This window comes from Caenorhabditis briggsae (assembly GCF_000004555.2).
Source record: "Caenorhabditis briggsae complete genome, chrII, whole genome shotgun sequence".
In the NCBI taxonomy this organism is placed as follows: Eukaryota; Metazoa; Nematoda; class Chromadorea; order Rhabditida; family Rhabditidae; genus Caenorhabditis; species Caenorhabditis briggsae.
The window spans coordinates 1,932,374-1,947,141 of record NC_013486.2 but is presented as its reverse complement, the minus strand read 5'-3'; the positions used below and the strand labels follow the sequence as shown (position 1 = coordinate 1,947,141).

The 14,768-nt window shown below is 37.4% G+C and overlaps 3 protein-coding genes across 3 annotated transcripts in view; 2 read left to right on the top strand and 1 right to left on the bottom strand.

Moving 5' to 3' along the window:
- On the bottom strand, positions 1 to 2,485 carry CBG18460 (the record flags this gene model as incomplete). The annotated part of the gene is made up of 3 exons (XM_045241770.1): positions 1 to 331; positions 553 to 786; positions 2,418 to 2,485. Coding segments are annotated over 3 exons (633 nt in total), but the record flags the coding sequence as incomplete, so codon positions are not given.
- CBG26164 overlaps positions 1 to 5,894 on the top strand; it is a gene marked incomplete at both ends in the record, with an annotated part of 7,940 nt that extends 2,046 nt beyond the window's left edge. Inside the window, one exon of the mRNA XM_045241769.1 lies at positions 5,613 to 5,894. Coding sequence (XP_045100106.1) covers positions 5,613 to 5,894 — 282 coding nt within the window. The remainder of the gene's footprint in view (positions 1 to 5,612) is intronic.
- Positions 5,895 to 8,196: 2,302 nt separating this feature from the next.
- Positions 8,197 to 14,688, top strand: CBG18459 (the record flags this gene model as incomplete). The annotated part of the gene is made up of 9 exons (XM_002646758.2): positions 8,197 to 8,580; positions 8,774 to 9,002; positions 9,491 to 9,634; positions 9,680 to 9,840; positions 12,338 to 12,707; positions 12,800 to 12,867; positions 13,148 to 13,254; positions 13,362 to 13,505; positions 14,481 to 14,688. The coding sequence occupies 9 exons, from the start codon at positions 8,197 to 8,199 to the stop codon at positions 14,686 to 14,688; spliced, it is 1,815 nt and encodes a 604-aa protein (XP_002646804.2).
- Between the last annotated feature and the right edge of the window lie 80 nt (positions 14,689 to 14,768).

Sequence of the window (14,768 nt, the reverse complement as noted above, 5' to 3'; positions counted from 1 at the left end):
GATCCCGAATCCCTGGATCCCTGAATCCCTGGATCGCTGGATCCCTGGATCCCTGGGTCCCTGGATACCTGGGTCCCTGGGTCCCTGGATACCTGGGTCCCTGGATCCTTTGATCTCTGGATCTTTTGATCCCTGAATCCCTGGATCCCTGGATCCCTGGCCTTCTGGATCTCTGGCCTTCTGGATCCCTGGATTTCTGGATCCCTGGGTCCCTGGATCCCTGGATCCCTGGATTTCTGAATCCCTGGATTTCTGGATCCCTGGATCCCTGGATCCCCGGGTCCCCGGATCCCTGGATCCCTGGATCCCTGGATCCCTGGGTCCCTGGATCCTTTAATTAATTTAATTTATTGACCAGGTGTAATGAGACAATAGAGGGCAGGACATGAAAGACTCAGAAAAAATGCCCCTCACGAGGCCGATCTGAGTAGGGGAGGGGAAACGGGATAATTTAGATATTTGACACAGGAAAGATGTAACCGGTAGAAAAAGAAAAATAGGGAGCAAATATATCAATAACGGGTAATACTGGAAGAAATTAAGGATTCAAACTCGGAAGGTAGGAGAAATCGGGTAACTTGGGAAGTGATGGCGTTCCACAAGGGAACAATCGTTCCACAAGGGAACAATATCCTTTGATCTCTGGATCTTTTGATTCCTGGATCCCTGGATCCCTGAATCCCTGAATCCCTTGATCCCTGGTTTCCTGGATCCCTGGATCCTTTGATCTCTGGATCCTTTGATCCCTGGATCCCTGGATCCCTGGATCCCTGGATCCCTAAATCCCTGGATCTTCATAAATTGTGAATTTTTTTTGATTTTCCAATTTTTTTGATTTTTCATATATTTTGAATTTCAGGGTTTTTTGATTTATTTACTTTTTTGAATTTTTAAAGTTTCCAGAATTTTCATTTTTGTGGTTTTTTGAGAATTTTTATTTTTATAAACTTTTTCAGAATTTTTGATGTTTTTTTTTTTGGAAAATTTGAAATTTTAGAAATTTGACATTCTCCCCATTTTCAGAGTCTTTTCTGTGAATTTTCTGAATTTCTGTTTTTTTTCAGATTTCTTCAGATTCTTTCTGAAGTTTATTGTTCTCTTCCACTAGAAAAGTTCAAAAAACCTTCTTTTTTTTTTTAAATCGTGTAACAAAACTGTTCTCCCAGTTCATCAAACGTCAATTGCCATACAAATTAAATAGCGAATTGAACAAAAAAGATGATTCACTTTCCCAAAAAAAATTTGATTGACTTCCGTTCATTCTTGCGGTTTCCCTTTCTCTTTCAAATTACACTAAATCGCTCTCGTTGTTTTTCTAGGGCCATAACTCGCTTCAAACTCAGAATTTTTGTTTGATATGTATATCAAAATGTAGATCTCGACGAGACCTTCAAAATGATACCAGATTCGGCTATATCCCAATGGCAATTTTCGAACGAAATGCCAATAAAATCCTCCTGCATGACAACCCAGAAAATTTCATTCAAACCCATCTAATTTCGATTTATTTTAAACCAAGTTTAAGGCAGCTATGCGCCTTTAATGTTGAAGAAGAGACGCAGACAGTTAGAGTGTCTCGTTGTCTGCGTCTCGCCTAAACTTCAAATCGCTGCATCTCGGTTCCAAGATGCCCTAAAAGCGTGATTTTTAGATAGAATTGGAGGGAATATCTTATACTTTAAGGTGCTTCAAGAAAAGTTCTAAATTTTAATATTTTTAAATTTGGAATGTTTGATGTTCTATAGAAGATCACGTGCCAATTGAGAACAGGTTTCAAATTAAACAATTCAAAAGAAAAACCAACGTTTTAGCTTGTCTAAAACCTGAGATACAGCCTTAAAGTTTTGAAGAGACGCAGACTGTGAGAGTGTCTCGTCGTCTGCGTCTTTAACCTATCAAGCTTCAAATCGCTGTATCTCGGCTTCTGGGAAAGCTAGAAAAGTGAAATTTGGACAGAAATTTTGCTAATTTTCGGTCCTATTTGATTTTTATAAAAATAACCTGTTTTTGAGGATTTGAATGTATCAAAAACTTTTTTATGATTTTCGAATTTTAAGATATTTCCAGAAAATGCATAAAATCTTCTCTGAAACCCACCAAAAACCACTTTTCCAGCTTCTCTAGAACCCGAGATACAGGCATTTGAAGTTTTGAAGAGACGCAGGCACTCTAGCTGTCTGCGTCTCTCTGTCGGCCACGGAGAAGCAGACAGTTAGAGTGTCTCGTTGTCTGCGTCTCTCATCTCCATAACTTCGAATGCCTATATCTCGGCTTCCAGAAAAGCTAGAAAAGTGAAATTTGGACAGAAATTTTGCTAAAGCTATTTGATTTTTATAAAAATAATCTGTTTTTGAGAATCTAAATGTATGAAAAACTTTTTTATGATTTTCGAATTTTAAGATATTTACAAAAAATACATAAAATCTTCTCTGAAACCCACCGAAAACCACTTTTCTAGCTCATCTAGAACTCGAGGTACAGCCATTTGAAGAGACGCAGACAGTTAGAGTGTCTCGTTGTCTGCGTCTCTAGCCTCCAAAACTTCAAAGAGCTATATCTCGGCTCACAGACAAGCTAGAAATACGGATTTTTCACACAATTAGCCAGAATTTCCTCTTTTTTTAACCAATTTACAAACTCCTGAACAGTCTGCTTTCTCATAAAGCAAATTCTCATCAATTCACACAACGGGTCATCAAGAAAAAAAAGTGTATCTGAACTATTTACACAATAAGTACCAACAATTAGATGATCCTTTCCCCAGTGGTTATTCTTAGATATGCCCCCCTCCCCCCCCCCCCTCTCTCTCTCTCTCTCTCTCTCTCTCTCTCTCTCTCTCTCTCTCTCTCTCATTCAGTTTTCCGAAATTCTCGACTCCGCCCACTGGAAACTTTCAAATCGTTCGTCAATCCCCTCTCACGAAGCCGTCGCCGTGTCCCCTCCCAACTAGTTTTCCTCTCATAAGCACCCCGTATGTGTACTAGAAAGTTCTTCTGGGCAAAAAGGTGATGGCCATTCGGAGGAGAGGTGGGGGATCTAAAGCCAACCAGACCCTGTAGTAGGAACGATTAGCCGGTATAGGAATAGGTGGTTGTGTATGTATTCCTATTATTGTCGGGTTGGGTTTTTTCTTCTTCCTTTCTTTTTTTACACTTTTTTCTTTCAGTTTTCGTATTTTTGAGAGTTAGCTAGAATATTTGTTGTTACAGTAACCTCTCTAATCGAATGCCTATGCCCCCCAAACCATCAACTTTGAGCCCTTTTATCTTATTTCAGGTAAAAGATATCAGAAAGTGGTCAACTGATAAAATGTTTATCATAATATCAAATATATTTTCTTAGTTGACCACTTTTTAAGGATACGGCAGTTTTAGTTTTCACATTGTTTATACAGTACTAGTGGTTAAAAATGTCCCAAATGGCGAAAAGTTTTTATTCAATTTTCTCATCATCTGAAAATATGGAAATTTCTGGAAATCTGAAAACTTCTACAATTTTTTTTTTGAATTTTCGAGATTCCCAAGTTTTCTGACTTATCACGTTTTTTGAAAATTTCATCTGCGTTTCCGAATTCCTGAACTTTCAGAAAAATCCAAATTTCTGAAAATTTCGAATTTTTGAAAATTTGGAATCTTTCGGAAATTCTTAAATTTTGGAATCTGGAATTTTTTCTCGAATTTTTCGGACTTTTTCTCGAAATTCCGATTTTTGGATTTTTTCGATTTTTTAGGAGTTTAGAATTTCTATAAATATTTGAAAATCATAGAATCTTATGATTTGTGCGTCCTTCAAGTTTCCAAAACATTCTTTAAGAATTTTCTTTCCGTTTTCTCTGCGTCTCTCTCTCTCTCATGTCATAATTTGTTTGTTATTTTTTCAGAAAAAAAAACAAGAAACTTCTGGAGATCGTCATCCATTTATAAGAAGATCAAGAAGAAGACAAAATGTCTTCAATGACATCACTATTTCTATTCTTGTCCAGTTTGGCAGGAGGTAAGGGTATTGGTGGCCTAGAATTTTCTAGCCCCCCCAACCTTAAAAGTCCTAATACTTTTCTCAAATTTGAACATTTTGAAAAATTCAAAATGCATAGTGTAGGTATTGTTAAGAGCTTCAAAACAATCAAAACCTTACCAACTTCCACTGGCCTAGAATACCAAAATATAGTTCACCGAATTCAGAAGCTCGTAACTCTTTTCCCGTCCAACATTTTGAAAAAACTCAAAATGGAAAATTTAGGTCTTGACAAGGGCTTCAAGACGATATAAAACATAAACAACGTTCAACAGAGCTAATTTTTGACGATCAGACTATTAAAAGTAGTCACATCTTATATCAAATTGGAGCTCTTGTCAAGACCTACATTTTGCAATTTGAATTTTTGAAAAATCTCAATTCCGAAAAAAGTTACTAGAACTTCTGTCTAGCTTGCCCTTTTTCAATAAGCTTTCATTTCTCCTCTCCACAATTAGTCATCTTTTTTCTTTCCGTTCGGCAGAAAAAGGATATTCACTAAATTGTTTGAAAAAAAAAAGAGAACTAGCTGGTTTTACAAATAAAAGTGAAAAGTAAATTGAAATTTTTTTGCCTCTCAAACTGTGAGGCAAACCAAAACGTTAATCTGAAGGGGATTTATAATTCAGATGAATGGCCTAGAAAACCAAAGAGGGAGTTTCTAGGCCACCTTAAAGGCAAAAGTTGGATTTCTAGGCCAGTAAAAGTTTTAGCCATCTAGCTTGCTTGAAAATCAGAATTTTTGGAAAATTTAAACTGGAAATTGTAGGTCTTGAAAAACGCTTCAAAATCATATAAAGTATGATAAGTTTTGATCGGACCATTCTCCTTCACTAACCGATAGAAGTGAACCATGTTTTATATAATTTCAAAGTTTGGAATAATACCTAATAATTCAAAAATCCCAATTTTTAACAAAGTTATGACCTAAAAACCAGAAACTATTTTAGTTTGATGGATTTAAGGGTGTAACTTTCTCCAAAATCGATATTTTTGGAAAATTCAAACTGCAAATTGTAAGCCTTGAAAAGAGCTTCAAGGTCATATAAGGTATGATAATTTTTGATCTCATCATTCTTCATCACTAGCAAATCGAAGAAAATTGTGTTTTATATCATTTTAAAGCTCTTAACAAGACCTACATTATACAATTTGAATTTTACCAAAATTCCAATTTTGAAAGAAGTTACGCTCTAAAAACCAAAGTCTCTTCCAGGTTTTTAGATTACAGGGCGTAACTTTTTCCAAAATCAGCATTTTCGAAAATTCTAAAATGCAAATTGTAGGTCTTAAAAAGCGCTTTAAAATGATCTAATCCATAATAATAATAATTTTTGATATTCTAACTTTCAGCCCGTAGCCATCCTTAAATAGCTGTGTTTTATATCGTTTTGAAGCTCTTAACAAGTCCTATCTCTTCCAATTGGAAAGCCCTTCAAAATCATATAAAATATGATAGTGTTTGATCGAACCATTCTCTATCACTAGCTGATGGAAGAGAACTATGTTTTATATCATTTTGAAGCTTTTAACAAGTTCTACATTTTCCAATTTGAATTTTTTAGAAATTCCAATCTTGAAAGAAGTTAAGAACTAAAAACCAACCCCTGTTCATGTTTGATAGTTTTCAGAGCGCAACTTTTTTCAAACTTCACTTTTTTCTGATTTGTAAATTGCAAAATGTAGGTCTTGCAATTGCAAAATGTAGGCAAAGCGCTTCAAAGTGGTATATAACATGTCTTATTTCCAATGTCTACTTCTTGATAACAGGACCATCAAAGCTAGTGATTTTTTATATCATATTAAAGCTCTTAACAAGCCCTAGATGTCGCAATTTGAATTTTTCAAAAGTTCCAATTTTGAACAAAGTTACGCACTAAAAACCAAAGTCTATTCCAGGTTGTTGGATTTCAGCTCGTAACTTTTTTCACCATCAATATTTTTGAAAAATGTAAATTTCAAAATGTAGGTCTTGTTAAGGGCTTTAAAATGATATAAATTATCATTTTTCTTGATCTCTCAGTTTTTGGTCCATAGCTGTTTGAACATAGTCATGTGTAATATCATTTTGAAGCTTTTTACAAGACCTACACATTGCAATTTTAATTTCTCATATTTTGAACAAAGTGCCGCCCTGATAACCAAGGTCTATTCCAGGTTGTTGGATTTCAGGGAGTAACTTTTTTCAAACTCAACTTTTTTTTATTTGCAAATCGCAAAATGTAGGTCTTGAAAAGAGCTTCAAAGTGGTTTAAAACATGCTTTATTTCCAATGTCTACTTCTTGATGACAGGATCATCAAAGCTAGTGATGTTTACCCTCATTTTGAAACCCTTAACAAACCCTAGATGTCGCAATTTGAATTTTTCCAAAATTCCAAGCTTGAGCAAAGTTACGCCCTAAAAACCAAAGCCCATTCCAGGTTGTTGGATTTCAGCTCGTAACTTTTTTCGATTGGCAAAATGTAGGTCTTAGAAAGCGCTTTAAAATTATATACAACCCATCTAACTTCTATGGCTACTGCTCAACGATAAGACCTCCAAACCTAGTATTGTTTCATATCATATTGAAGCTCTTAACAAGCCCAATCTCTTACAATTAGAATTTTTTGAAAATTCCGAATCTGAGGAAAGTTACACCTCCAGTAACCGGAACTATTTTCAGCCTACTCCCTGCAATGCTACATATGCGGCGATGCTGGACTCGACGAGTTCGGCGAGTGCAGTTCACAATTCCAATATGACTGTAATGACTATGCAAGAAGATTCCCGCCAACCGAGAAGATATACTGTAGAAGTACCAGGACCCGAAATTCGACAAGTAGTGAGTTGTTTTTGGGAAAAAATGAGCCATGTTTTGAGAAATTACATTTCACAGATTTTATAAATTCTCTGTTTACCCAAATCATCCATCCGGAAACTCTATGCGCACTTTAGGGTCGAGTAATGTTATGATATCTCTAGCCAACCATGACTTCCGATTCGGGTCAAGATCGGTTTCCTGTCTGTCTGTGTGTCTGGATGTCCGCGGAAAATTCAAAAAGTTCTGGCGCGGGTTTGAGCCAAGCTATAGCTCTGAAGGCTAGAGACGCAGACAACAAGACAGTCTAGCTGTCTGCGTATCTTCAAAGTTGGCTGTATCTCGGTTTCTAAGATAGCTAGAAGAATGATTTTAAGTGGGAATTGGAGGAAATTTTTTGTTTTTTTTTGGGGTTTGGTTCAAAATCGAAAATTTCAAAAATAAAAATTTGGGATAATATTTAAAATTTTTTCATAGAAAATCAAATAGCACCAAAAATTTGAAAATTCTGTCTAAATTTCATTTTTCTAGCTTCTCTAGAAACTGAGATAAAACGTTTTGAAGCTTTAGAGGCTAGAGACACAGACAACGAGACTTTCTCGATGTCTGCGTCTCCACAGAACTTCAAATGGCTGTATCTCGGCTTTAAGGTAGTCTGGAAATTTGGTTTTTGGACATGTCCTCAAGATATTTTTCGCTTTTCTGAATTTTTCCGAAAAAGCCTCTCTTTCTGCCCTCCATTCATAAAAATGTAGATTCTCCTGTCTCCCTTAAATCCCAAAATTCTAGGTCAAAACTTTACAAATCTCATAAGATTTAAATCTTCATCTTCTCGCTTGCCCTGCCGGTTCAAAAAGAGAGAAAGTTTCACGAAAGTATAATATTTTGTGTATGTGACCGATCCGCCGGATTGTCCCCCCTATTGTTTGCCGACCCACCCGAATTAGCTTGGATCGGAGTAGCCGAAAACTAAATCGGACTGCTTCTTCTCTGCGTCTCTCTCTCTCTCTCTCTCTCTCTCTCTCTCTCTCTCTTTCTCTCTTTCCAAGTTCACATCCGTCGAGATATAGGGGATAGATTGGCAAAGGTTTAGTGGTAAAGCTAGTTTTGTTCCATGCGCGGAAGACATCAGGGGAACAGACAGACTGGAAAAATATAAGAACCGTTGAAAAATGAAGATGCTGCGACTAGAACAGTGAGAAAAGAAAGTTTCTAGCCCTTCTAGAAGCCGAGATACAACCGGTAAGAGAGACGCAGACGACGAGACACTCTGCGTCTCTAGCTTCCTAAGCTTCAAACCGCTATATCTCCGCTCCCAGAAGAGCTAGCCACTCGAAGTTTTCGCTGAAAAACAAATCAAGTTTTGCAGAAACCTACACAATCATGAAAGAATGTATTTCGGAACGCGATCACTACACCAAATACCCGCAAAAAGGGTATAGTATCGATGAAGAATGCGACTTGGTGGATGTTCAAGGCGTCGAAATGGCCTACTGTCTCTGTCGATCGGATAACTGTAACCGTAATCCGATAGCTGAGCAATTCATGGATTTCGAAAAGAAGCATCCAGAACTGTTTGGAGATATTGATGAGCAGCCGGCTGCTGCTCCTCCAGCACCTCCTCGGGCTCCGCCCACTTTCAGATCCGGAGAGGCACCGCTGAAGATTCAACCGCTGCCTGCTGGAATGGTTCCGAACTTGCCGCAAGCGTCTTTTGCTGCGCCGATTCTAAATCCACCGGCGATAGTACCGGTTAATGATTTGAGGGTGAGAATTTATCCAGAATTTGAGTTTTTTGAATTTTCTGAATAATCGAAAATCTGAAAGTTAAACTGGCGGAAAGATGACGTTTCTAGCTCTTCTAGAACCAAAGATACAGCAGTTTAAAGTTTATGAGAGGTTCCAAGAAGAGCAAGAAACCTGAAATTTTTTTAGAAAAAAGCTAATAAAATTCTTTCAGACTCAACCACAATCCAAATCCTCTGAAATCATTGAAATCCGTCGTTCTCAACTCCCATCCAGAGCGTCTGGAATCGAAACAGAAATTAGCAATCAACCACAACGACCGATTTCGAATTCCCGCGAAACTGAGATTCCGTTGATGAATCTTCCAGCCCAAACTATCAGTCAAGGAACGTTCGTTGGAAGTGGACAGATTGTTCCAAAACCACCACAGTTGCCGACGAAAGGTGAGACTTTTTGAAATTTTAAAGTTGGGATCTGAATAAGCAGGAAATTCTGGTTAATTCTGTGAAAAATCCATAATTCTAGCTCATCTGGGAGCCGATATATAGCTTTTTTGAAAATTATCCTTTCTGACTGTCTGCGTCTCTCTTGCCGCTGTTAGAGACGCAGAGTGTCTCGTCGTCTGCGTCTCTGCAAAACTTTGAAGCGCTATATCTCGGCTCTCAGATGAGCTAGATTTCTGGAACGTTTTGGAAAATATTACATTTTCAAAATTACAAATTTCAGTTTTAAAACCAACTTTCTAGCATCTCTATAAGTCGAGATACGGTTCACTGAAGAGACGCAGGCAACGAGACACTCTAACTGTCTGAGTCTCACAAAACTTCAAATGGCTATATCTCAGCTTCTAGTTAAGCTAGAAAGATGAAATCTTTACAGAAATGTTTAGAATCTGTGATATTTTCATATTTTAAAATGTTAAAGTTTCCAGAAGTTTCCTCATCAACCATGCGATGCATTCAGTGTGGTGATGGATCGTTGAGAAACGCGAACGAAGAATGCAAGAGACAAGTCCAGGTGGAGTGTGATTCTGAGAGATCTCTGTGTTTTACAAGGCAAATTGAACTTGGAAATGGTAAACTTTTTTGTTGGGATTCCTTCTAAAAATCTATAATTTCAGGAATGTACGGCATGGAAAAAATGTGTGTGCTCCCTGAGCAGCTGGTCAATGAGTTTGGAGAATTGGCGAGAAACGAGGGGTGCGGAAGTTCGAATGCCGGAAGAGTACAGTACTGCGCTTGCTCATCTCCAATTTGCAATCAATTGCCGTTGGCTCAGCAGGTAAGACATTTGTGAAAAATTCAATTTTCTAGCTTTTCTGGGAGCCGAGATATAGCGCTTTGAAGTTTTGGAGGCTAGAGACGCAGAGTGTCTCGTCGTCTGCGTCTCTTCTAAACTTTAAAACGTTGTATCTTGAGTTCTAGAAGGGCTAGAAGAATGATTTTTGGACGGATATGTGTCAAATTGTTTGCCAAACCAAGCACTTTTAAAATTGACACGATTTTGATAAAAAGCGTAAAATTATTTTTTCCAATTTTTGAAAAAATGTGAAAACCAGACATTTTTTTCAACGATTTCTTTGATTCGTGTCTAGTTTTCCTCTTTCTAGCTATTCTAGGAGCCGAGATATAGCGCTTTGAAGTACCGGGGAGACGCAGACAACGAGACAATCTAACTGTCTGCGTCTCTTCTAAACGCTATATCTCGAGTTCTAGAAGAGCTAGAAAGATGAAAATTAGACGGACAGTTTGCGAATTTTCAGTACTGTTTCACTGCTATAAAAACACTTGTTTTGGGAAAGTTTGATTTTTGAAATTTTTGGGATTACTCATTTTTCATAAAGAAGCAAATGCAAAGCCAAATATAGGAGGCCCAGAAAATTATTTTTTCGACAGATCACGTAAAGTTTTTAGCTGTTTGAGACAAAATTTTGAGGATGAAAAAGTTCAGTTTTTTTTCGGAAAATGTAATTTTCCAGAAATTTTCATGGAAAATCTAATAGCATCAAGAATTTGCAATATTTCTGTCAAAACTTCATCTTTCTAGCTCTTCTAGGAGCCGAGATATAGTGCTTTGAAATAGAGAAGAGATGCAGACGACGAGACGCTCTAACTGTCTGCGTCTCTGCAAAAATTCTAACCTCTGTATCTCGGGTTCTAGAAGGGCTAGAAACTTTGTTTTTTCCCTGTTCTACTCTTCAGAATCTCTATTTTCCAGATAATTCAAAAAATTCAAATTCAAATCTTTTTGGCTTCTAGAAATGCAATTCAGAAAAGTTTAATTCCTTTATTCTAATTTCTAGAATTGCCAGAAAAAAAGCCTGGGACTTCTCTAAATCTCCTATCTCTCATCCAAATCAAATCCCACCACTTCTACATAAATACATACTAAATTCTCATTGAAAAACAGTCAACTTGTAAAATAGTTCTTGACTCTCTTTCAACAATTCGGGTCAAGTGTGATTTGTCAATTTGTCTCTCGGGGCACTGTCATCAAAAAGTCTCCAGAATCGAAGACACTTCATTGAGGGAAAAGAAGAAGAAAAAGGGGGTCGGATGTATTATAAATTATGCATATACACATAGTTTAATTGCGCGCTTTTTACAACACCTTTTCGTCTATGTGTTCTTGTTCCGCCCGAGAATTCCCGGGAAAAAAAGAAGAATCGGAAACTGAGAGGAAAGGGGATTCTCAGATTCTAGATCTAGATTTTAAGACAGATTTTAAGAGAGATTTCCAGCTTTGAAACACTGGAATTTCAGCCTTAAAAATCGGTATAAAATTCAGAAAATCAAAATTCAGAATTACATTTCTTAGATAGTTTGAAAGTCTAGAAAAAATGCTCCAAATCTCACCAAAAATCACTTTTCTAGCTGCTCTAGGAGCCGAGATACGGGGATTTAAGCTGTGGGAGGCTAGATACGCAGACAACGAGACACACTGCGTCTCTAGCCTCCAAAGCTTCAAATCACTATATCTCGGCTTCTAGACAAGCTAGAAAGCTGTAATTTGGACAGAAAGATTGCAAATTTCAGTTTCGTTCGATTTACCAAAAATGTACACTCAAAAATCTAAAATTTTGAGATTTCGAAGACATTTTAAAGTTTCCGGCGTTTTCGAACCATTAAGGAAAATGATATATACAGAAAATTGTTTAGATAATCTGAAAGTCCAGAAAAATGCTCCGAATCTCATCAAAAATGACTTTCCAAGCTGTTCTAGGAGCCGAGATACAGTGCTTTGAATTTTGGAGAGACGCAGACCGTTAGAGTGTCTCGTCGTCTGCGTCGCTAGCTTCCAATCTTTAAAGCGATGTATCTCGGCTCAAAGATAAGCTAGAAACATGAAATTTGAACAGGGAGATTGCAAATTTTAGTTTTGTTCGATTTACTGAAATGTAATCTCAAAAATCGGAAAATTTTGTATGAAATCGAGTTTTTATTCAAGAAATCGCTTTAAAAAGTCCAAAATTCGATATTTTCGAAAAACTTGGAAATGCAGAAAAGTTTCTCCAAATCTTACCAAAAGTTACTTTTCTAATTTTTCTAGGATCCGAAATATAACGCCTTAAAGCGTGAAGCTTGGGATGCTAGAGACGCAGACCACGAGAAATTTTTTGTCTCTAGCCTCCAAAGCTTCAAGTCACTATATCTTGTCTCCTAGACAAGCTAGAAACATGAAATTTTTACAAGAACAATGTCAATATTTCGATCTATCCAGAGCTACTAGAATCGAAACAGTCTTTTCTGTTTCAATATAACAGAACCCTACATTTCAGCGCCAACTCCTCACCGCTATCGCTCCTTCCCGCTCAAAAACTGTTCCGGACCTTCCAACTCCAGAGCTCCCGATCCCTCAACCTCCGAGATTCGCGGAAATCCCAGCACCTCCAACGAACCCTCCACCACCACCTCCACCGCCAACGAACCCACCAACACCTCCACCTCCACCGCCAACCACAACCCGGGCCCCTCAAAAACCAATCATCCCATCAGTGGTCCATCGTCCACAAATGCCATCGCTGATATGTATCACTTGTGGTGAAGCCAACATGTCTGATCCGACTGCTGATTGCTCATCATCTACTGAAGAGGCGTGTGGTGTCGAGGCAAAGTTCTGTGTCACAAAACAGACTCAGATTAGTACCAGTAAGTCCTTTAGGGGGTTTTAGGATTCTCAGAATCATGATAAAACGATTGTTCGAGTTCTTGGAACTCTCCAAATATCAATTTTTGTTTAGGTTCGTTCGCTATGGAGAAGAGATGTCTATCGGAAGTTGAAGCAGCAGTGTTTCTACCCGGCGAGAAGGTGAGGCGCTTTTTTGTTTGGCTCATAACTTCCTTTGAACTTTATATATTTTGAAAATTTGAAAAAGGTACTGTAGAACTTTTAAAAAGCTACAAAACCATACAAATTCTGTTTGAATATATTGGGTTTAAGAAACGTTCTGATCGGAAGTGATGCCTTGGCTTCAGAGAACTCATTTTGTTTTGAACTTCAATCAAACTTCATATTTTCTAAACATTCAAAAAGATACTGTAGAACTTACAAAGAGCTACTCAAGATATTTGAATCTGAACATTTTCAGCTCGCCGAGGGATGTGCAACCAGTGAGGGTGGCCTTGTGAACTACTGTATCTGCCGCGGAAACACCTGCAATCGACCCTCCCTTCTGCAACAGGCGCAGTCAACGGGGTTAGTGATTTTACGTCATTTTCCAGTTTTATAGCCTAAAATTGAAGAAAGTTATAAATTTCAAATTTCAACATTTTCAAAAAAATTCAAATAAAGGGTAATTTCAGTGTTCGCGATTCGTTGGAAGAGCAACGTCTCATCGAGGAGGAAATTCAAAAATCGCAACGTTTGGCAAATGCGATTCAGACGAATCGGGTGCCGAATCAAGCCAACGTTGGGGTACTACCACCTCATAGTCATGAGTCTTCCAGGTGAGCAGGACATCGGGCCAGTGAGAACGTCGTAACTTTTTTTGAACTTCATATTTTTCGAAAATCAAAAAAGGATACTGTAGGACGTAAAAAGAACTACAAAACGATTAAATTTTTGTTGACATATGTTGAGTTTGAAAGAAGTTACATGGACGGTGCCACAGAAGCTTAATCGCATGTTGTTGCAGGCCTCTCTCTTTTTGGCTCATAACTTACCTCAAACCTAGTATTTTCAAGAAATCTAAATTGATTATGGTAGAACAAAAAATGAGCTACAAAACTATATAAAATTTGTAAACTTTCCAATGTAGAGTTTTTGAAAAGAGTGGCCCTAAACAGGTATGTACGCGCACCTTATTGTAAGGCCCCATTCTCAAGTGCTTCGACCCAAGACCTCTATCCAAAAATTGATGAATTTTATATCGAATTGTAGAACATTTCAAATTCTATATTTTGCATCTTGAATTTTTTTAAAATTCACAGCTTGAAGCAAGTTATGAGCTTGTGAAGGTGGTAAGTTCGTTTAGCTTCGATGCGCGCTGACACCTTGCCTCTTATGGCAGATAACTTGCTTCAGGCGTAATAACTTTTGAAAAATTTTATATTGAACTGTAGTTCTTTTTGAATCCTACATGACCCTTTTTTAATTTTTTTTAAATATTCCAAGTTTGAAGCAAGTTATGACTTTGTGAATGAGGTGGGCTCTTGTAGCTTCAATACGTGCTGCCACTTATTCTTTCTTGACCTATAACTTGTTTGTTGTTAAAGATATGAAAAAGTTGTCAACTAGCAAAATGTATAAAATTTTAAGACAAACTTTTTTCTGGTTTACAATTTTTCAAAAACTTTTACAGGAACTGAGAAAAATGAGTTTGAAAAAAATCAACATGAAAAATCATAAATTTGGTGATATCTCAGCTCAAAATGTAGTTAGAAATGTCAGATAACCTGAAAATTATCAGTAATTTTTTCCAGCAACCGAAATGACAAGCCAAAACTTCCACCGGTCTTCCTGGACGAAGATGACTCGTTGGAAGTTGCCAAAGATGTCAGAACAGAAGAAGATATCATAAAAGACCGACAAAAAGAGTGGGCAAAAGCGGCAGAGACACGAACGGCACCGAGTAGCTATGTCACATTGACAAATGCCCTACTTGCCATTTCAGTTTTGTGTTTTCTTTGAATTCAAAATTTAATTTATTTAAAAATCTGAAACATTCTTCAAAAAACCACGTCATTAGATCTTCTCCCCGCGATTTTAAT